Consider the following 22,501-nt stretch of genomic DNA (forward strand, 5'->3'; position numbering starts at 1 on the left):
TATTGCAATTAATTTTTCAGCCTATCGTTTTCAAATCAGAATTATTGACGCTGTGTCTGTCTAATTTGTTCCAAACTTGTAGATTTCCTTATTGTCATTTCACCCTTCGTGACAGGTGATAAGGTTTTTGCTTGTGTGTGTTTATTTGTCTGTCATGTTAGAAAAGTACTGTATCTCGTTGGATGCACATCTACGACCGATTACTGTTTGGAGTTACTCCAATTCAAGATGGTCGCCACCACAACCTTGTTGCTTTCAAAATTTGACCAAAACTGCTATAGCTTTTTTGTTTCTTGTACTTCCTTTCAAAGAAGTGCTTAATTACTGTAAGTTTTATTGAGATGTCCTGTCATTTTATTTGTTTTGGGGCTATTTAATTTGCTTTTGTTTGCATTTTTTACATGTTTTTTTACCCGCTGGTTCCTGTTCAGGGTCATGGGGAGCTGGTGCCTATCTGCAGCAGTCTTGATATAAATTGATCTTTTATTAACAGATGTTTTGGCATTCATCATTTACAATAATTAGCAACTATCTCAGTTCTCTAGGTATAAAGGACGAAATCCTTCAATAAAGTCCCCTTAAGTGGAGTCTTCTGAAACGACTGAATCAAACTTCTGTCAGAACAGAAACAGATGGTGCTTTTTGTAGGCAAAGCCTTTACCTTTCTCCACCCTGCCCCCTCCGTCTCGGTTTGCCCAGCCCTGTCAGAACCACACGTAGACACTAGCGTACATATACATACAGAGCTGTGTTTACGCCACATGTGCTCGGGGCGGCCGGCTCTCATGTGGCTTCCCCAGAAAGCTGCCTCTGTGTAGCCTGCGGATGTTGGAGAAGGTAAGTACGTGCTCCGGTCATTATGCCCACCCCCCACCTCGAGTTCCCCTCGACCTGAAACACAAGCTCTGTCTGAGAGCTGGAGGTTTGTTACATAGGAGAGGTGCCTGGAGTTCAAACACAGGGCAATGCTGGGCCCCCTTCATCTAGCTTTTATGAACCACCAACTTGTGTTTCTTTGGTCGGTTCGAACCACAGAGAAGAGTGATTGATTTTAAAACACAAGCTTGGTCCAACACAACACAAAGGTACTGCCATTGATGACTCCAAAACAATAAATCCTTCTGACTTTACTTGTTTGTATATTTTTTTCTATGATTACTGTGTGGATTGCAAAAAATATATAAAAAATGTGTGCAAAAGCCACAAGTATTTTCAAGTAATTGTATGTTTTAGAAAAATGTTTTACCTCTAATTCTTGCTATTCACAAAAAGCTATTGCTATTCATAAAAAGCACAGCGCTGATTGTAAGATCACTATAAAAATTACATTTATGCTTCTGTTTATATTATAGATCAAGTGTCCCCACCAGTTGGGAACTCAAGCCAGCAGGACCTGGTTTATGGGAGCACACATGTTGTATTTTTTTGGGACGAGCAGCTGCACTTTTGGGATGTAGGGCTTTAAGCTCCCCTGGATGCAAACACAGCATCACCTGGGCTTTCCTTTGAGCATGAAGTAACTCATTACAGCAAAACATATGAGAAAAACTAATATTTAAACACAGCAACAAGTTAAGAACTACTGGAATCAATGAGAATCACTAAGTTGTCTTTTTTTATTATTTTACCAACGGCGATGCCCTGTTTGTTTGCACAAAAGGAGCAGGACTTAAAACTTGTAATGGAACCAGCCTCCTGGAGAGATAGGATTACATCTGGCATCAGCTTCCGGGTTCCTGCCTGAGGTCTAGTCTATGCTGTTGCCCAGTCTACAGTGTACTGATCCCTTACTCTGCCTCCTGCAGTGGCACACAGGAAGGTGGTACCATGCAGGTTGTTTAGACTGCATCAGGGCAAACCCCATGACTAGGCACAAACTGATACAAGTGTAAAGATTTAAAAAGTAGCATTTGCATGAATTTTTAAGAATGAACTAGTTTTTGGACAGCAACAATCCATGTTGATTTTGGCTCCACTCAGACTAGCTGTTAGCTCATCACTTTGGTCAGAATTAAAACATTCTAATTCATTGTTTCGAAAGAGATTCAGACTTATTTTATAACTAACATCTACCAAATACTCTCCTTGTTGAGAAGTCTGTATTTGCACTGTGAGTGTGGAAAATTTGGCCTCAAAATTGTTTTTCTCTTTTTTTACACCTAAACTGAGATAATACCTAAAGGAGCTGTTAGTGAAAAAACAAGTGTTCCAGTTAGTGTGTTAGCTTTTACCTGTCAGCTCGGTTTTAAAGTCAATTTGATCTACCATGGAATCTACATTAGAGTAAAGTAGGCAAATATCCTAAAATTCACAGTAAGCAAATATACATGCGAGGGATATTTATGTCCTACAGTCAACATAAAGATGCAAAAAAAACAGACAAACAAACATCCTAAATGGAGAGACATCTAAGTTGCTAAATTCCTGCTTGCAAGTGTGTCTGCAGGAAGTTTCAAGCAAATCAAACCAATGGCAAAAAAACAAAGTTCATTTTTGGCAAAATTGTTTATGGGTTTTGAAAACACATATTTAAATATTTTATTCAAAGCTACTTTTTCTTCCATGATATTCCAGCACAAATCTGTAAGTGGACCCCGCTCTCCCCCTCCAAAAAAATCTAAAAACATACAATATATGTATTTAACCCTCCCGTGGCCTTGGGATAAAATTGACCCATAGTTACAAGGGCTTCACTACCTCTTCTTGTCTCTCTCTCTTGAGGGCTTCAGGGGGGTTAATTTGTATGAATGAAACATTTAAATATGTTTTATCCTTTAAAAAAAGCTGACATTTATATACAACACAACAAAATTCTTGTTATATACTTGAAGAAGGCCTTCCTCTTCAGTTGGTTGTTCTTTAGGATTGTTAAAGGTCTACACTTGCCATTTAGAAGTGAGTCCGCTGAAATATTAGGTCAACCCTCCTGAGCGAATGTTTAAAACTGCTTTTAACTCAAGATGATGCCAAAGAATAGATTATGAGCAGTGCACATCAACCATCTTTAGATCTTGGACAGAGGCCATTTGTTTCTCAGTCACTATCTCAGCAGACACATGTGAAACAGGAAAAAGCCCTGAGATAAGCGGAGAGACCCAGCGGCACCTACTTTACGCAGCCCTGTCACGGCCGGTGAGCACTCTCTGTGGGAAATACGTGATAGTGCTGGGAAGGATGTGGTGAGTCAACAAACAACGCCGGGGTTTTTGAAGGGACTAAGATGTGGAGAGGGCAAATTCGAAGGCACCCGTGGAAATTTATCAGGAGTCAGTGCCCTACATTTACTGATGGCTGATAAACTGATTTATGTAGAAAACAAAATGTCTCGAGTTTGCCTTGAGTTAATTGAGCGGAAATGGTTGATGTTTACGGGACATAATGCCCACTTTCACATGAAGTGACAAACTCTGACTGTCTCTTAACAAAGGCACGTGTCAGCAGCAAGTGGGAATGCTGGCTCTTGTAGTTGGTGTGCTGAATGCAGGATGGACAGAGAGGCGAACTACAACAAAGTCATACCACATCCCAAAAACCTGATCACAATGACCAGAAGTCTCCTAAAGCTGTTTAGTCGGGGCATCTTATTGAGACAAATGACTGTAGAGGACACCCCTTAGCATTAAGTGCCACAATGGGCTGGGGGCATCTTCGTAAGAGACTGAGAAAAAGACAAGGAAATAATCATTTGCACACAAATCTTATACATCACCTGTGGGTGTACAACATCTAGACCTGCAGGTAAGACTAAAAACTGTTTTGATGTGAAATGTAAACACAAAGATAACTGTGTTCATGCCTTCCAGGCAATACATTTGCACTCATACTTGTTGCTTTCCAATTTTGTTTGATATAAAAAATGTCTTACTAAGATTCAAAAGCTTCAGTGGAGTGGAACATCTTCCTGGTCTTTGGCTTCTATAACTTCAGTCATGATCAATAATGGGTAGACTGCGGCATTTATACCCATTTACAGATAAACAATATTCTGCACTGAAGAGGAGCAAAAATACGAGAGAGAAAACTCTTTGCAATCACTCTCTGGACATTATTGATGTCCATCTGTTGCCTTTAGGAATTCACCTTTTTGATTTTTTTTTAACTTGATGAATGTGAACAAATAAAAGAAAGTTAACAAGGCAAAACATGAACCATATTGGGAGGATGTTGTGTGACAGGCATTTTAAACGTTAAAGAAAATGCAAAGAGTCAGTGCGTTTTTAATTAGCTTTCTGCGATTTATTTATTGAACTCAGTAAAAGAGGGTCTGAGACGAGGGTTGGTCCTCTGAGACAGTCCTCTGATGTCCTCTGAGACAAATCTCATCTGAGGCTCAGTCTCAGCTGGCAGAGAGGACGAAGAGTCTGTCTGTGGAGGCGTCTCACAGAAGAGTTTGGCCTGCTGGGTTTCTGCAGACGCTGAAACCAAAACACCACAAACATTCAGAGGATCTCAGGAAAAGTGAGTTTGATCAAATGTCATCTTGTTAGATTTCCTTCACTGTACCTTCATCCCTCCTCCTCCTCCTCTGCCTCTTCCTCTTCTTGCCCTGAAGACAAACCCATCAGAGCCTGAGTGTGATGAGTGTGTGTGATCAGCTTCAGTGGGCTCATCAAAGTGTGTGTGAGCAGAGTGGACCTACATAGTTGTCGCTGGTGGACCACTGGGGGTGTCTCAGTTCATGGAGGCGCCATTCCTGCGCAGCCTGCTGGTAATATTCAGCCTGTCCCTCAGGAGACAGAGACTTCCACTGTGGACACGAGACACGACACTAAAACAGCTGCTGTACAAACACATCCCAACTCCCATGGTGCACTGGGCTTCTAAAATCTGCTTTGAACTTGGCTTTCTTCTGTGTTCCTGTAAGAAGAAAGTCAGTTCTCACCCTCTGTCCGAGGATTTTGTTCACAGCTCTGCTGCTCTGTCCCCGGAGCTCAGCCAGCAGCTTCGGCTGCTGCTCTTTTAAAAACAACATGAAGGCGTTTGGAGGCTTTTTCACATAATTCTCTTCCCTCTGCTTCTTTCTGCAGGAACGAAACCAGAGTTGGAGCTCACATGTCGTCACGGTGACAGACTGAGTGAAGATGAGGAGCACTGGACTGGACTGAGCTGCGCCTGAAGACTCCTGATCCACAGACAGAGTCCAATCTTACTCTGAGCTGCAGGTGTTCAGAGGAGCAGCAGCAGGAAGAGCCTCAAACAACACCACTCCGTTCCTGCTCACAGAAACACACACACACACACACACAGAGGCTCAGCAGCTGATCTTCATCAGGCTGTGTGTGTGTTTGACTTACAACAGTCCAACAGGATGCAGGACGATGTTGTGAGGGAGGGGGACCACAGGTACGCTGATAAACTGCAGACACACACACACACACACACACACACAAAACCTTTGATTAGATTTGCTGCAGTGACGTTATATTTCCACCAGGTGGCAGGGTTCATCTTCTCCTTTAGCTAGAGGAACTGAAACTGATTGATTTTGCTGACATGAAATTAAACCAAATCTTTTGGAGACCTTTTGAAATTTGTCCCTCCTGTCTGTCAGAGTCTCACCTGTCCCTGTCCCTGTCCCTGTCCCTGTCCCTGAACATCTGCTGGGTTATCAGGAGCTGATCCCAGGCAGGGGCACCCACTGAATGCTCCAATATGAGCCCCTCCTGTCTGAGGGAGGGGGCTGAAGTCAGGCTCAGCAGGGAGGAAAAGAGGAGGAGGAGGAGGAGGAGAGGACGAAGGATTTGGAGGGACAGAAGGGTCACCCATCAGGGTTAAGACGGTCTCCTCGAGGGTGGAAACCATCTCCCCCCACTCCATCCCCTCTACGATCTGTTCAAACTCTTTGATCAGGTCCATGTTGGAGGCAGAGATCTTTCAGAGGATGGATGGACTGATGTCTGAATCTGAGACACACATTGATACACAGCTGCTTTTCAGCCTCTCACACAGGAAATCTCATTTCTCATTTAAGATCGAACTGTTTCTGGGATTCAGAACAACAAAAAAAAAAACATCAGAACTACAAGAATAAAATCTTATTTTTGAATCCTAAACCCCTGTCAGCAACCAGCCTTTGTTTTAACTCGAGTAAATTCATTTTCTTTATTGTTCAAATCTAAAACAGTGACATCACAGGAAACTTTGTGCTGCAGAACAGGAGCAGGAAACTCATCGTGTTTAGGTGTATTATTATTGAGTGTATTAGGTATTAACTCTGCGGAGTCAGATGAGAGTTAAAGTGTGTGTTTTAGATGAACAGAGTCTAAACTCAGCTGACTCTGTTCCTGTTGGTACCTACCAGCTGTGTTCACCGACGCTTCACTTCTCTGCTTTGAACAGCTCTGAGCTCGTTTTATTCAGGCTTCCCTCAGCTTTCGTGTCTCTGAAGAACAAGTGTTCACACTGGGACGTCTCCTGGTGAAATGAAACAGTTTAATTTCTCCTTGTTTGTCATGTTCTATAGAACTGTTACCGTGGCAGCGGCTCATTTAAAATGTCACATTCTACATGACTAGGCTACAGTAGGGTTATTGTGGTTTAAATCAACATTTTAAATTGATGTTAGTATGCACTAAAAAAAAAAAAAAAAAAAAAAAAAAACAAACAAAAAAAGATTACCCCCCCCCCAAAAAAAATAAAAAAAATAAAAAAACAACAACAACAAAAAAAACTAGCAGGTAAAAGGGTTTCCTGTGTTTTCTGTTTAATTTATGTTTGGCCAACATGAGAACCGAACGCTTTAATTTTCAGAAGTTTAGTCTTTTGACCTGCGGAGGGCAGTAACACACCCGGAAGTGTCTAAAATGCCGCAAATTGAAGAAGAAGAAGAACCGGAACACATCGGACGGAGTCGAAGAAGAAGAAGAGCAGCTTCAAAACTAGGAGCATACGCTTCCTTTATTGTGCAATTTCTCATGCTGTCACATACTGATATTATTTTCCTCTTCTGCCTGCAGCATTTTTAGCTTGCGAAATGCACATTAGAATAATTAATGAAAAGAATATAATTCATATAAGCTAGTCGAGTAGGCTTATTATGGTGTTTAGCTAACATAAGCTAACGAAGCTATGCTACATGGACAATCAGGTTAGCTTACGAAGGCTATCTCCGCTGTGTATCCTAACTAAACCGGGAAAGGGGTGAAGAAAAGCTCCCTGCAACTTACAGGTTAGTGGAAAATTTGACCTTAGGTAGCGGATACTACTCATTGGTTGTGTCGATACTACTAGCCTTAGCAGCTAGCATGCTGTTACTGTGAGTAGTGCTGCTACTTACACCGGTTATTTATTTCTGTTCACCTGTGACTGTCACCCTGTTGTTTCTGCCTTTCATTTATGTTCCTACAGAACATTAAAGCAATGTCCCGTGAAACATGTGGAAAATAAGAAAGAAAAAATACAAGCTAAAGTGCAAGTAGTCTAATGTTTTATGAAAGGTTAATGGTAAGCTCTGGAGGGAGGGTGGCTCTCTTTGAAGTATTGTTCCCAGCTGTTGAGGTGAGATGCTCAGGGGGAGCAGACGCAGCAGGAATACACAAGAATAGATATTAGTGTTTTCGTAGCTTTGCAGCAGCACTGGGTGTGGGGGATTTCAGGAAAAACGGCATCAAAATATAATGAAAACACCTCATGGTTACTGGATTTGTTACAGATAATGGTCTGTCTTGGTGATTTGTAGGTGTGAGATTTTTTGCATTTAGAATTTTTGTAGCTGCAAACAAAGAACAACAAAAGAAAGCTGTGTTAATGAATATTAATACAGTTTCTTTACCCTGTCCTCATTGGTGTAGATTTTAGAGTTGTGTAACCGTCATGCATACATAATGCCTTTTTTTTTTAAAAATACAAACTAAAGACCTTGTGTTGCTGTTACAGGTATTGCAGGTCATGTGCCCATGGACAATACGGCGTTTGAGGGGTGGCTGGAGTCAGTCTCTGCCACTTTCCTTTCACTTAATGACCAGCAGCGCAACGTGTCCCTGGACCACCTTATATCTTTAAGTGGTGCTGCCCAGCTCCGTCACCTGTCCAATGGGCTAGAGACGCTGCTGAAACGTGACTTCCTGCGACTGCTTCCCCTGGAGCTGACCTTCTACCTGCTGCAGTGGCTGGATCCTGAGACCCTGCTCACCTGCTGCCTGGTCTGCAAACAATGGAATAAGGTAACTTATCCTGCTCCTGTCCTCTGTTTTGACTCCAGATTTAGTTCAGTTTGTTTAAGTAAAGCCAGTTAACAAAAAAAAAAAGTCTTCTCAGGGCAAATTCCAAAGAAAGTAAACAAATTCAAATTCAGATATCTGCATTCCACTTAAATCTTATTTATTTCATAACAGTTCAGATTGATCCAGTTTTAATTCACTTTCTAGTTCAGTTCATTAAATGTGAATACCCAACTTGATACAATCTGATTTAGTAAATTTGTAATTATAAAAATTGTGCTGGGGAAAATCATCCTAAATATCCCACTGAGCAATAGCTGCTGCTCAAGATACTTAGCCCTGACTGTCTCTAGACTGAATTTAGTTGAAGTGTTTTAGCCCTCATAACCTCATCTGCATAACACACAAAAAGCTTTAATTATACAAGAGGCACAAATCTGTTCTGAATCTGTAGATTGTGCTGAAACAATTGGTTAAAACAAGGTTTGAATGTTTAAGACCCTCTTTTTAGTTGCTGGTATTGTTTTAGAACTTCAACATGTAAAAAAAACAAATTTTTGATCTGTTGGGATCTGAAAAATAAGACTATTGTTGTTAATATGAAGGTGTATTTACATTTATGTTGTACTGGCAGATGAAAACATTAAACAAAACATAGTTTTATTGAATGCATTGTAGGTATGAGCTATACAGACTGAGCTGATGGCAAAATGTCTCTGGAACATGTTAAAGACCAGAGGTGTATTTATAAAAGAAAAATTGCACAAATTAAGATTATATGGTCCTATATTGTGGATGTGTATTGTGTGGCTGGTTAGCTAGCTCAGTCTAGTTTAGCTCATTGAAGGTCTTGTGGCTCTTTAGCTCAGTAGGATAAGAGAAGGGATAGTAATCAACAGATCTCAAATTTAATCCCATTTGTCGATTGGACTTTTTATCCTTGCCGTATTTAGTTAAATATAGCTTTCTGTTTGACATCAAAATGTGGTCCTAGATGTCTACTTAACCTCTACCCTTAGACCAGATTTTAGCCTTGTTGCCTACAGACATTTCAGATAATGTTGAAATGTCTTTTTAACTCAAAGGTACTCAGTGGAAAACCTACAGAATGCATCACATTTTCAGTTCAATCAAGAAAGGCAAACATTGAAGAAGAAGAATTTTCTTATATAAGGAGGACACTTCCAAGCAGAACCAGACTCAGGAACGACAGTCATCTGCCTCAACCAGAGGACCAGACGGAGACACAGAAAAACACAAGCAGTTAGCTAATAGATAACAGCATTTGGGTGACATTTGAAGGTGTACTCTTGATGCAAACTGAAAAAAATCTGTGGAAACAAAAGGTTTCTTTTCCATAAGAATATAAATCTAGTTTAGATTTTGTATTAGACTTAGTTTGAGGGCATCCTGTCTATTCATAATAACAAGTATTGAATCTATTAAATAAATGTCTGCCTCCTTCCAGGTGATAAACTCGTGTACCGAGGTGTGGCAGGGCGTGTGTCGAGAGCTGGGCTGGAGGATCGATGAATCCATTCAGGATGCGTCACACTGGAAGGGGGTCTACCTAAAGGCGAAACTGCGCATGATGCAGCTGAAGGATCAGGAGGCCTTTGTGACATCCTCACTCATCGGCCACAGCGCTCGGGTCTACGCCCTCTATTATAAGGACGGCCTCCTCTGCACAGGTACGCCGTGGCCTCCGTTTACTGTTAGCCTGGAACAATTCAGCCACGCACAGATCGTTGGCTCTGTGGCCATCTGTGTAGGTCTCACCGCTCACAGTAACACAAACACCTTCTTTTTTTTCTTTTTTTATACGTTTAGGTTCTGACGACCTTTCTGCCAAATTATGGGATGTGCGCACAGGACAGTGCATTTATGGAATTCAGACACACACCTGTGCCACGGTGAAATTTGATGAACAGAAGCTTGTGACCGGATCCTTTGACAACACTATTGCATGCTGGGAGTGGAGCACCGGGGCTAAAATCCAGCAGTTTCGTGGCCACACAGGAGCAGGTCTGTAAAAACTGGGAACAAATATTTGAAAACTTTCACAAGTGTTTTTTAAATTTGTTTATTGAAGCAAAAGAAATAATAACTAATAAAAAACATAAATACAAAACCCTATAAATAACCCTAAAATTGGTTTAAACTGAAACACAATTTGTGGTTTCTGCTTTTGCTGAAAGTTTGCAATTTTTAACTTTGTTTTAATACTCCCAGCTGAAGGATTTCATTAAAACTGTCACACTGATGCATTTTATTCATTTTAGGGTTGAATTTACCATATTTTTAAAGTGATTTGAGGAAATGTAGATGGTGTATTGCAATACAGCCCTTAAATATGGAGATAATAGTTAAAGGCCATCTCACCTGGTCGTAGCTGCACAGACTTATTTTGGTGTGTGTGTTTGTGTATGCACTCAGTTTTCAGTGTGGACTACAACGACGAGCTGGATGTGCTGGTCAGCGGCTCTGCAGACTTCTCAGTGAAGGTCTGGTCTTTGTCTGCTGGTGCCTGTCTCAACACTCTCACTGGACACACTGAGTGGGTCACCAAGGTCAGCTCAAATACCTAGTAAACAGAATTCTCTCTTTTGTTTGGCCAGTTCTGTTTTTTTTTTTTTATTATTAACTTTGTGTGTTGCCCGTCATTAGGTGATACTACAGAAGAGTGAAGTAGAATCGATGGTCCACAGTCCCGGTGATTATATCCTCCTTAGTGCTGACAAGTATGAAATTAAGGTAATGTTCTCCAAGTTGGAGGAAAAAAGAAAACTATCTTTATTACTTTTGAAGTTGGTGATATTGTCGTTGTAAGTTGCTGAAGGGTCAGTCGGATGGAACAAATATTGTGCCACCTCTGCAGGTTTGGCCTTTAGGCAGAGAAATCAACTGCAAGTGTTTGAAAACGCTGTCAGTGTCTGAGGACCGCAGCATCACCCTTCAGCCTCGCCTGCAGTTTGATGGCCGCTACATCATCTGCAGTTCAGACCTGGGTGTTTATCAGTGGGACTTTGCCAGTTTTGAAATTTTAAGGTAAGAGAGCGTCAATGTCAAAACAACACTAAAGAGTTAATGTATGAGCTTAGTGATCAGTAAAAAGACAGATCTTGAGTCATCTTCAGTAAATATACAGAAGTATATAATTGATAAATGATGTTAGTGATGGGCTATTGAACCTAAAATGTGCCAACTTTAACCTGTTCTTTTGGGACATCCCATACTCAGTTTCTTGCACATACAGAAAAGCTGCAGCCTCCACTTCATCCATGTTCACACAGCATTGGAATGTTTTGTTCTTATCATTTATTTATAGGTACTCTATCAAGAATCCTTTAGAAAAAAACAACCTTCATCTGACGTATGCCTGTCTCTGTTCGTAGCACTGAATATGATGACCTGAAACTACATAAAAAAATGAAACCACTGTGGTTGGGTAGTAATAGTTAGGTAATCAAAAATAACAATGATTCTGCTTTGGATGCTGTACTTAAAACATTTTCCTGGCCGTGCAGGAATAAGTTGAAATGTTACATTTGCGTATCGTGTACTTACTTTTAAACAAAATAATTCTGGTCTGTCGCATATTTAATCTAACCAAACAAGGTTTGGATATATGAGAAATAAATGCACGCGTTAATAAGACCCTGTTTCTTTTTCTGTTCTCAGAGTAATAAAAATGCAAGACCCAGCCAACCTGTCCCTGCTCAGCTTCGGTGAGGTGTTTGCACTCCTTTTTGATAACCACTTCCTGTATGTGATGGACCTAAGGACAGAGGCCATTTCAGGCCGTTGGCCTCTACCGGCCTACAGGAAATCTAAACGAGGCTCCAGCTTCCTGGCGGGCGTGACCTCCTGGCTCAATGGCCTGGACGGGTGCAATGACTCTGGCCTGGTGTTTGCCACCAGCATGCCTGACCATAGTATTCACTTAGTTCTGTGGAAGGAGAATGGGTAGTGGGAAAACTAGGTCTTCGAATCCTAGAGAGCTGGCATATGTAAACGTTTTCTCTGGGGTCTGTAACTGCCAAGAAAGATCATACATGGGCAAAAGCATTTTTTGTTTATCCTTGTTTCTTCCTCAACATTCAAGTCCTCCTCTGGACTTCAACACGAACAGACGGAAATGAAAGTCCAACTAAGAACTGTGATGAACTGGTTACTGATGTGCTACTCAAAGCTGGAAAAGCGCTCGACCAGAAAAACTTCCATGAAGCCAAATGATCAGTGACCAAGGATGACGAGGGTGGAGATTGTCTGAACTACCAAAATAACAGCCATCTTTTGTAATGGACGTATATGTGTAAAAGTAAAAAGAAAAAAAGAAAAAAAATGCTGATTGCATTTTGCTGTTTGATAGTTCGGGACTGTACAAGCAAAGAGTCTTTGTAGCCGACTTTAATCTGTAGTGTAGTACTTAGGTGCCATCTCTGTTTAACATTTTCTTACAAAAACCAAGATTATGCCACACCAGTGACTGAGCTGACTCTAGACAATATCTGAGTAAAAGCAGGGTTGCCTTAAACAAGACAGTTTCTGTAAAGACAGGGGAGGATATCTTTTGTTTTCTGATGATGTGCTGCAAGATTTAAAAAAAAAAAAAAGTTTTCAAAGCTATTACCATGGAACAAAGCTGTATATCTTACTAGCTGGCGAAGTGGTGTGGTACATAGTAGTGTACCATGTAAAACAATGGTAGGCTTAATAAACCCACTGGATTTTTTTCTTTTTCTTTTTCCTTTTTGAGGATGTCTGGTTTAAATGTCAGCTCGATAAATGTGATGTGCCTTTTCAGTTCCTTTTGAATAGCTCGACCGGACTGCAGTAAGGCAGTGGGCGCGTTGTAAATTTTCCTCTTTTTTTTTTTCATATTTACTAACAGTTTGAGATGCCTGCAGCTTCATCACTTGCTCAGTGTTCTGCTTTTATGACTCACTGGCTGTGTTAAAGGTGAGGTTTATTTTTGTTTAAGGCATCAGTACAATACACAGTTAAGAAGGAAGTTTTGAATGAGTTTGAATGTGTCCAAAAGGACTGTTTTAAACAAAAAAAAAATTGAAATTAATGTTTTTACAAATCTGAAACCCCCTACAATCCCCAATATATTCTCCAGTAATCTGAATGTAAACTGACCATTGTTCCACATTATATCCTCCCTGCAGCACTTAATTCAGGTATCAAACAATATTATTACTCGTACATGTTTATGACGAAAACATTAAAATGGCAAGAGGAAATGTGTAACGGAACATAAAGCTGTCGGTTATGGTTTGATTCAGTTGCATTTATATACATTGTGTTTATTTTCACACAACTTTCACAATTGAGTCACCTTCAGCAATCTACTTCAATACTGCATTCTTTCTAATAAATAACTGTAGTAAATGCAACCACTGTACGTTCTGTGTGTCTGAGCCAGCGTAGGAGTGCTCACAAATCGCTGGCTGAGCACTTCGGTGGGCAAGAATTTGAACGCCGGGCCACTAAAAAGTATGGGACCAAGGTCAGGAGGACCGTAGCGGGACTGTGATCGTTCATCTCACGCCAGGGCAAATAAAACAGGATGTACTCCGCTGCAGCTTGCCTGGTTCTAGGCTCCTATTGAACAGCCACTGGAGGGCCTCAGCCAGCTGAGCTGCACAGATTTGAAGTTTTGGGCAACCTTTTTTTTAATTATCTTTTGTCCTTTAATCGTCAAAGCAAAATGTAAATAAAAAAAAGGAAAAATGGACAAATCTGACATTTCTTCAAGGAAAAATAAAACCAACTTTGGCATAGAAGGTCTGATTTTGGTGGAACAGTCATGAACAGTCATAGTAAACTCTTTGGAAGTTAATGACTAAACGATTTTAAACAAGAAAACATTTAAACCTCACTAAAATAAACAAATCTGTTTATTGGCTTTGTATCTCCAGATAACCTAATGTGTTTTTGGACAGCGAGGAGACAACAGTACTCAGAAACCTCCCCATGCAAACACACACAGGGTTTACTTTTAAACTCAGGATGTTGCTGCTTGTTAGCCAACTGCTCCATCCTGCATCCCTAACCCAGACCATCTTTATTGCCTACTTGTAAGGCAAAACGAGCATCTTTCAGGGTGTTTGAGAGTTGATCTTTTGGGTCATTTTTAAATGCCACGTACACATGTTGGAATGATGTCATTAGATGGAGGATTGCTTTCCTTTTTGCAGCAGTTCTCATCAGTCATAGCTGACACCCTATCAGCTACGCTGCTGTGCAGTTTCTTGGACTGAGCAATTCTGTATGCAGCTGTATATAAGGCCAGTTGTGCTTTGCTGTTCACAAAGTCAAGTTTTTTTTTTGTTTTAAAGGTCTTTTGTCCTCTTCTACAACATCCATTGTAAGTCTAAGAGCGAGGTTTCTGTTGTCATCCATTCTTGTCTTGGATTTTGCCTGTCGATAGACGGTAACCTCTCACGTCTCCGGCTGTTCTGGTCCCGGAGCGTAACGGGTTTTTCTTTCTTTAAATTCCAGTAATACATTTCTTCATATCTGCCCTCTGTCTCTCTTTCCATGTCGTCAATGAAAGAGTTTGTTTACGGTGTAACCTAAAAATGAGTCGGAACAACATCAAAACGTTGGTTCCGCCTGCTGTCTTTCCTGATAGGGGCAAAAAAAAAAAAAGGGAGTGCTCACACACGCTTCCGTCATGACCTCATGCTCCACAGTTTGAGAGTCACTGCTGTTAATCTCCAGTTTAGCTGACAACGTTATCTGTACTGAATGAATGTCTGACATTATTATATCCTCTGTAAAATGTCAAGAGCAAAAAAAAAAATGGTGTAAATGTCCCGTGAGAGAGACTTCTGAAACTTTCAAACGACAGTGCGGGCACAGCTCAGTGCTTGTTTGGCTCACGTTCATGCTGACGTTGAATTGGGTCCATTTTTCAGTCATCTGGGATGGCTTCGTCCATCCACTTCATGTAGGCCAGGCTGCTGTCTTCCACCGGAAAACTGAGGACTTCTGGGTTTGAATAGGGATGGATGGACCTTGAACGGAGACACAGACGACACCATAGCGCACCAACTTATTCAGACGGCCTAATTCTCCGCAAGAAATCTGGAACAATTGCAATTTGCATCCTGTAGTTAAGGTTCCGTTGGTGGGCCAGATTGTTGTTTTCTTTTCTTTTTTTATTAGTCTGACTGTTGACAAGACTTTCGCAAGTCTGCAAAACTTTGTGACAGACCTTGCAAATACACGATGCAACAAAAAATATAGAAAAACCTCTAACCTCACAAAATCCATAATTTGCTGGATCCTGGAGGTCTTTGTTCGCACCAGCTGCAAAGACAGTGACAATCAAATACGTCTTCTGTTTCATCAAGCCGGAGTACATTGACACAATAAAGCTTACTATCAGGGTTTCGGTAGCATCCTGGATTTCACCTTTCCAATAGTACCTAAAGAAACACAAAGCATTACAGATTAGGACTCTGCGCATACACATGAGAGGTAATAAATTCTGCCCACAATCACGTGGCCTCCATTAGTGTTCTCAATTTTCTGGGTAACCCTTTATTTTGTCAACAAGTGCAACAATAATTGATCATTTGTAATCCCTCTTCCCTTTTCGTGGTTATCTATTGAAATGAAAACTAACTCACGCTGTTAAAACCAGACTGCTTTGAAGGCTAAGTGAAAACTGATAAAAGACATTTGGCGTGCAGCCCACTCGCAGGTCTGGGAAATCAGTCAGGCAGAGGGGACGGGCAAGAAAAGTGTTTTGTGATCACGCTGTTATGCAAGCACAATACGAGGGACATGATTGCAAACTCGTCTTTGTGACTGAGTGTAAGGTAGGTAGAATTGTCGGTAAGTGTCAGGGTAACGTGGGCTTTACATTGTGGAGGTCTTGGGGAAAACGTTAACGCCAGCTGCCAGACGTCTTTCCATGACAGCCCTGAGGGGAAATTGGAGAGAGAGAGAGAGAGAGAGAAAAAAAAAAAGAATTTAAACATGTCGTACAGCAAAAAACGGAATCTTTAAACAGATTTCGTGTCAGGAAGAGTGAAGGAAAAGAGTTTTACTAACAAAATACAGAGAAAGATGGTAAGTTCAGGTAAAACGAATACATTTCATTGCTGTACCTGCCAATGTCCTTCGCTCCCTGTTCGTTGGGACTGTTGATGAGAAGGACGGAGTAGTGGCCCGGTGTGTAGCCTCCCGTTAAGACTGCATGAAGACGGACCGCTAAGGACCTCAAACCGGGATACATGGACACAGACAGCACCAAGAACTAGAGAGGGTTGGGTGTGTTGGGAGGATAAAAGGGAAAAAAAAAATCATTAAAGTGGGTTTTCAAGTTCTGCTGATGCCTTTTAACCACTTGGCCAATCAAATCACACGTGTCAAAGCAGAGAAACACCCAAAACACGCAGGATGGTGGCCCTCCAGGACCAGGATTGGACACCACTGACCTATGTTCACAGTGAAGTTAACAGCTGGCTGTCAGGTGTTTTACTGCGGTGGAGTTTAATGGGTTAAAGACTTTAATTTTCTTGATGATCACGTGTTAATTAATGTCTAACCTAACGGATTAAACATTTAGTCTGTTAGGTTAAATGATTAAGCTTATAAAGGGTTGTGTAAATAATTTCACAAAAGCGAGATTCAAGTGATCCTGAAGGTTGGTAAAAAGTCAAGACGAACGTGCACCTGAGGTGACTGAATGTGTTTGTGACAGACCTGCTGACGTCCTGTTTGTTGCTCAGCTGACAGCCCTTTCTGGCTACACAGCTACGTGAAATCTTGACATGAAAAACGGGTAACTGAGACCTGTTTAGTTAAGACATTTTGAAAGCCAAAATGAAGTTTGAATGTTCCGAGACAATTTTCCTCCCATTTAGTTAGTTGTATCCTACAGAAAGGGCCACATTTGACAGAGAACTCTTATTCGTGAAAGGTATCAGTCAGAAGAAGGTTACACATTTCTTTTCTCAGCATTGGATGTTCCGTGGAAGACACTGAGGACAGTAACGGAGAAGTCAAAATAATAAGGGACAACAGCAGAACAGGATGTCCCTCCAAAATTGAGAAAAAAAAAGACTAAATGAAAACAGGTCAGGGTGGCAGCCAAGGGGCCGACAGCAACACTGAAGGAGGGGCAGGAATTTCTGTCAGGTACTGGTTGTGTTTTACAAGTGATAACAACCATCTGTGTTGTGTGCGTATCTGGACAATGGCTTAGGGTTGCAGGACGGAAGTTTTTTCTTATAAAAATAAACAACTAGGCTCATGTTAAAAGAAAAACAAAAACAATCAGGTCTCCCAAATTTGCGTGGGAAACTGTTGTGGTGCGATGAGTCGCATTTCCTAAAGTTTTTTTTTTTTTAAGTTCAAATACGACACGCCACTCCACCAAATAAACAACATGCCTACAGTAAGACACAGTGGTGGCAGCATCATGCTCTGGGGTGGCTTTTCTTCTGACGGAAGCTGGGTTTTAGTCAAGTCGGGGGGTAATTATTAACAGCTGCAAACACCAGTCAGGTGTAAAGCCTTCAGGTGTTTGCTTGAAAGCGGAAGATGAAAGTCGATTTATCATCAAGAGAATGACCCCAAGCATCCAGATCAGCAAAAGAATGGCCCAGCCAGACTCCAGACTTTTAGGTCTGATTAAAGAGGGCTGTGAACAAGCGACACCCAGAAGTCAGACAAGATTATCCAAACATGGCAAGACAGATCAGATGTGGAAAATAACCAAATACATTATTGACACAAAATTATTATTACTCAATACTAATTTTTGTCTCTCTTTCTTTCTCCATCTATCTGTCTATATACACACACTCACTGGTCACTTTATTTGGTCCAGCCAATCACATCATAGCAACTCAATGCCTCTAGGCATGTAGATGATTTGCTGGAGTTCATACCCAGAGTCAGAATGGAAACCATCTGTAAACCATCTCTAAGGTTTACAGAGACTCATCAGATAAGACAATGTTTGTCCAATCCCTTATCGTCCAATGTCTGAGCTTGTGTGACCTGCTCCGAGGTGAACAAAACTAAAATCTTGTTTAACAGTATTTTAATCATAAGAAGAACTGCATTTTAGCATATATAATCTAACCCTTTTTAGTCATTCCTTTCAAGATTTATAACAGTGTTATGTTCAGAGTCCATATTGGTTTGAAACATTTAATCACTTAAACATAAGAATAAAAGGTTTATCGTTGATTATGTTGTAAGAAGGGGTGTTTTCAGATGTGGTAGGACTTTAATACCACAGAGTACTCTATCGCCCTGCTGCAATGGTGGTTGCCATGGCAATTCACAAAGTGAAACTGCGTGCTCACTCCACGCAGACAAGGTGGCTGCAAGGGTTTGAACACAGAATAAAAGTTGCAGAAACAAGAACAAGGGTTCAGACAATCTTTGGGGCACCTTGCTGATACTTTGAAGTGATGCGTTTTCTCACATTTTATTTCAGGATTGTCTCCCAAATGCATTTGGTTTTATCTTCGTAATAACCCGGTGTTTTCTCTCTCTGCTTTTGGTACAATAAATCTTTAAACTTAAAGTATTGTCTCCTCCCGGTCTCTTTCCATCAACCAACTTGGGTGAGGTGAAGGAGGAGGAAAGCAGGTGTTCCTGTTCTTAGCTGACAGGAGTGGCACCCGGTGTGGTGTTTCGCTGCCGTAGTCCGCCTGCTTCAAGTTTGGACGTGTTGTTCATTCAGAGACTGTATTTTGCATTACATGGTTGTAACAAGTGATTCATGGAGCGACTGTTGCCTTTCTTTGGTCTTGAACCAGTCTGCCCTTTTCTCTCTGACCTCTGACATCAACAAGGTATATCTGTCGCTCACTGGATATTTTCCCTTTTCTTTGGACCATTCTCTGTAAACCCTGGAAATGGTTGTGCGTAAAATAAAAAATAAAAAATCCCAGTAGTCACTTTCCTCTTCTCCCTCTGTCTCCTGGCACGTTTCCCATCCTCGTTATCTTCGACCAACAGTCGCACAATTTCCACCCACACCCTGTTTGTCAACAGCAAACCCAACCGATTCCGGTACGGTGTCGCTTGGATGAACTCGCGTGTTCGTTTTGGCAAAAATGTTTTACGCCGGATGCCCTTCCTGACACAACCCTCACCATTTACCCGGGCTTGGGACGGCCACCACAGATTCACTGGCTCGTCCTCCCTAGTAGCATGGTTTATCCGGCGGAAAGCTGCAGATGGTTATATTGGTGACATGTTGGTTATGTAAACATCTGATTGACAGTTGTGTGCCAGGACAAAGAGAGTTGTGGCTCAGTTTAATCATCTGGTGACCTCCAAAAGGACTGCCACGTTTGGACCGGATTCAGCATTCATCCTCTTTGTATTAGGCCCAGTCTGTCACAGATAAAGGAGTATTGGCTTTGGGCCGCAGAGATCAAATTATAATCTGTCCTACTTCTCGGCACAGTGCAGGGCGGCGTGGCAGGCCCGCAGAAGCTGTGCAGAGGACAGAATTTACAGGGAGGCTGCGTCTATACCTTTACTTCTTCCTTGTTTATGAGAGAGCTGAAAGTCTCTTACCAAGCTTGTAATGAGCAGCACCGACCGGAGGGCTGCGTTTGTGAGCGCTTCTCTGTGGCATCTCTGCAGCGGCAGCTGCATCCTTTTAGCTTCAGTAAACGCCATTCAGGTGAAGATGAAACGACCAGCGCAGACTCTGGCCTTCCTTCTGTACCAGTTCAAGTGAAAGAAGCCACGACATCGGACAGCGAACTTCTCTTTTTGACAGAGCAACAGCGCTGACAGGTCGACACGGACCACGCGCGGAACAAATCAATAACCCGTCTAGTTGGTCGGTTAACGTTTCCTGGAAGGCCGCCGACCAATAGGATTGCAGCTCCCCGCTGCCCTGCCCGCGAGGCGTCGCGGGTCATAATCGGCTTTAGAGCGTGTTTAATATATACACACAACTTCATCACCTGCGGGGTGGCTGTGCGATGGGAACAAGAAGTGTTAGAGGAAGTGTTTAGCACAGCAGTTCCAGCAGAGGTTTTTATAATTCCAGACAGACTAACACACACACACACACACCAGCAGTCTTTGCACCCAGAGAGTAACTTTAATACCGTATCACCTTTGTGCACACAGACCGTCACGTGACCATATAAGGAACACTGAACACTGATTGGTCAGAACACGTTCACACAAATTGAGAGCACATTAATGTTATATCTGAAAACCCCCAAACCTGGTCACACATTGTTATCATTTTAAACACACCATTTTTTAAATAAAATTTTACAAACGTACACTTTGAAAACTGATAGCAAGGTTTTTATAAGATAACACTTGACTGTGTAATGTCTGAATTCCACAGCCTATGAGGTTTTCACCAAATGACCCTGTTACTCTTCACTGAAACCAGACTGACCTTGCTTCCTGTCTTCTCCTCACCTACCGACATTCTGATATCTTAGATGTAAGCTCCTGTGTGGACTCTGAAGGTAGAGCTTTGGTTCAGAGCTTCCTGTTCAGACATGGGACTCTGATGTTAATTATTAATTGTCTTGAAGGCTCTCTGTATGTCCTGCACCATACATAAATAAACCTGTTTGAGTGATTTCATCTAACAGTGCCTGGAAATTGATTTTCTTCCACAACACAACTTAAAAGTCTGATACAGGTTTTTGTCATCACATCTGCAACCGTCTGTTCTGTTGGACAGTATTTCAAACTTATTTATTTATTTATCATTTCCATTGTTCACGTTTGTCCTCACAGAGTGATACTTTCTGTCCACATGTTCACGTCTCTGTCAATTTACAGGATTCTTTGCCGAAGCTGTTGTGCCCAGATTGTCTTCGTAAATTGTGGGACGTGTGTATTTACACCCATTGAAACCCTCTGGTAGCTGCAATATATACAAATACTCTTGTGTAGTAGTGCCCAAATGCCATGAACTCAGCCTCACAGGTGGCCAATGCTACATCAGGCCGCTTTTTGGTTTTCCAGGATGTCAAAGGTCCATTTTCACTCAGGCTCACACAGCAGTAATCCCAAGCTTTTCATCGTCACGTTTTCTGTAGATTGGCTCTTTATCAAGCGTTCCCTTAAGATACCTCAAAACGTGTTTTACAGTAGACTAATGTTCTTCAGCTGGCTCGGGGCAAAGCACGGGGATAACCTGCTAACTACAAGACTCAAAGCTGGTCTTGTCAGAGGAATCAGGCCTCTCTGTATTTTCTGACATCAGGCATTTTCTCTGCCTCATCCATGTGGTTTAGTTTGTGAACTTCTCGAGTATTTTTCACATTTCTCCTTTGTGGCATTTTCACATAATGGCGCTCCTGATCAAAAATCGATTCTCCCCCAAATCTTTTATCTTGAATTTTGCTGTGAGCATCTCCACCACAGTATTTTTTTTAATGCTTTCTCACCACTTGCAGCAGTGATTACATCATTAACCTGTTTTATGATAATCACTTTCACACTTGCTGTCTGTCTTGTGTAAACACAATGATCTGCAGGATATATATATATATATATATATATATATATATAATTTTTTTTTTAACTACAAAATGGTTCTCACTCAGACATTCCTGCAAGCATCTTATTCCAGTTTCTTCCTGATTGTTTAAGTCCATACAGTGACCTCTTCAGATTATACACACTAGTGTTCGATTCCACTGAATAACCCTCTGGTTGTCTCACAATCTCACAATAAAGGTAGGCAGTTCTTACAACCATTTGGTTTAAATTCAGCTGCTCCTCCTGTGCTGCTTTCTGCATCAATACTCGTATGCTTCTTAGATTTGCAGTCGGATAAAAAAAAAAGTTTCTTCATAGTGTCCCATTTTCTGTCTGTAACCATTTTCTACATATCTTGCTTTGCATTCGTCAGTTCCATCTGCATTGTTCCTGACTGCATCCACCCCCCACGCGTTGTTTTTCGTGCCCGCAGGCAAGTTGGTTAGGGTAAATGTGTCGTTTTGTTTCAGTGACTGCATTTCCTCATCCGTTGCTTAAATCCTATCTCTCCGATTAGATGATAGAACGGCTTCTTCAAATGTGAGAGGTGCATTTGACACAATCCTGAAACAACAGTCAGTATTGGTCGGCACTTCATGATCATCATCATCACGTTCCCTGTCAGTTATGTGATCACTCCGTCCTCACTCTTGAAGGACACCGTTTTATGCTCATTTGTTGTCTCACCTGTCTGTTTTTGGTTGTCTGTTTCTGGCTCACAGACTGGAGTGGTCTGATTTTGAGTTTGTTCTGCAGTTACAGCAGTGTTTCACCTTTCTCTGTCCTTTCTGCTCTGCACCTCAGCATCATCATCAGGTGATCTT

General features: G+C 41.5%; 3 protein-coding genes across 6 annotated transcripts; 1 reads left to right on the top strand and 2 right to left on the bottom strand.

The window, feature by feature from the left end:
• Window positions 1-4,227: 4,227 nt before the first annotated feature.
• On the bottom strand, window positions 4,228-5,886 carry LOC108230934 (transcription factor 7-like 1-C). The gene is made up of 7 exons (XM_025004104.2): window positions 5,560-5,886; window positions 5,295-5,356; window positions 5,151-5,213; window positions 4,883-5,021; window positions 4,640-4,747; window positions 4,504-4,546; window positions 4,228-4,415 (listed from the first exon to the last, which is right to left on the bottom strand). Exons 1-7 carry the CDS (start codon window positions 5,854-5,856, stop codon window positions 4,237-4,239), a joined length of 891 nt encoding a protein of 296 aa, XP_024859872.1. The 5' UTR covers window positions 5,857-5,886; the 3' UTR covers window positions 4,228-4,236.
• Window positions 5,887-6,305: 419 nt separating this feature from the next.
• On the bottom strand, window positions 6,306-20,066 carry zgc:63972 (protein CutA homolog). Of its 3 annotated transcripts, none has more exons than XM_037979520.1 (7): window positions 19,728-20,066; window positions 16,289-16,437; window positions 16,042-16,101; window positions 15,556-15,601; window positions 15,433-15,482; window positions 15,054-15,187; window positions 6,306-6,414 (listed from the first exon to the last, which is right to left on the bottom strand). In XM_037979520.1, the coding sequence occupies exons 1-6, from the start codon at window positions 19,830-19,832 to the stop codon at window positions 15,085-15,087; spliced, it is 513 nt and encodes a 170-aa protein (XP_037835448.1). In that variant the 5' UTR covers window positions 19,833-20,066; the 3' UTR covers window positions 6,306-6,414; window positions 15,054-15,084. The 3 variants fall into 3 exon arrangements, with proteins under 3 accessions (XP_037835448.1, XP_024859873.1, XP_017263449.1); XM_025004105.2 differs by lacking the exon at window positions 6,306-6,414 and adding an exon at window positions 12,898-14,944; XM_017407960.3 differs by lacking the exon at window positions 6,306-6,414 and having other exon boundaries at window positions 12,898-15,187; window positions 19,728-20,062.
• fbxw2 (F-box and WD repeat domain containing 2) lies at window positions 6,805-13,382 on the top strand. Of its 2 annotated transcripts, XM_017407959.3 has the most exons (8): window positions 6,805-7,168; window positions 7,876-8,162; window positions 9,628-9,850; window positions 9,990-10,184; window positions 10,596-10,729; window positions 10,827-10,913; window positions 11,038-11,207; window positions 11,841-12,129. In XM_017407959.3, the coding sequence occupies exons 2-8, from the start codon at window positions 7,896-7,898 to the stop codon at window positions 12,127-12,129; spliced, it is 1,365 nt and encodes a 454-aa protein (XP_017263448.1). In that variant the 5' UTR covers window positions 6,805-7,168; window positions 7,876-7,895. The 2 variants fall into 2 exon arrangements, with proteins under 2 accessions (XP_017263448.1, XP_024859871.1); XM_025004103.2 differs by lacking the exon at window positions 6,805-7,168 and having other exon boundaries at window positions 7,896-8,162; window positions 11,841-13,382.
• Window positions 20,067-22,501: the final 2,435 nt, after the last annotated feature.

This window comes from Kryptolebias marmoratus, linkage group LG14 (assembly GCF_001649575.2).
Source record: "Kryptolebias marmoratus isolate JLee-2015 linkage group LG14, ASM164957v2, whole genome shotgun sequence".
Taxonomy (NCBI): domain Eukaryota; kingdom Metazoa; phylum Chordata; class Actinopteri; order Cyprinodontiformes; family Rivulidae; genus Kryptolebias; species Kryptolebias marmoratus.

Bases quoted from the DNA above. Each gene is read 5' to 3' on its own strand.
- LOC108230934 (XM_025004104.2), bottom strand. From the start codon at position 5,856: ATGGACCTGATCAAAGAGTTTGAACAGATCGTAGAGGGGATGGAGTGG. The intron at 5,214-5,294 runs GTAAGTCAAACA...TTCTGTGAGCAG, and splicing joins CTGCATCCTGTTGGACTGTT to GAACGGAGTGGTGTTGTTTG. The intron at 4,416-4,503 runs GTACAGTGAAGG...TTTTGGTTTCAG, and splicing joins GAGGAGGAGGAGGGATGAAG to CGTCTGCAGAAACCCAGCAG.
- fbxw2 (XM_017407959.3), top strand. From the start codon at position 7,896: ATGGACAATACGGCGTTTGAGGGGTGGCTGGAGTCAGTCTCTGCCACT. The intron at 9,851-9,989 runs GTACGCCGTGGC...TTATACGTTTAG, and splicing joins GGACGGCCTCCTCTGCACAG to GTTCTGACGACCTTTCTGCC. The intron at 10,730-10,826 runs GTCAGCTCAAAT...GCCCGTCATTAG, and splicing joins ACACTGAGTGGGTCACCAAG to GTGATACTACAGAAGAGTGA.
- zgc:63972 (XM_037979520.1), bottom strand. From the start codon at position 19,832: ATGGCGTTTACTGAAGCTAAAAGGATGCAGCTGCCGCTGCAGAGATGC. The intron at 16,102-16,288 runs GTACAGCAATGA...ATTTCCCCTCAG, and splicing joins GGAGCGAAGGACATTGGCAG to GGCTGTCATGGAAAGACGTC. The intron at 15,188-15,432 runs GTTAGAGGTTTT...TCTCCGTTCAAG, and splicing joins CAAATTATGGATTTTGTGAG to GTCCATCCATCCCTATTCAA.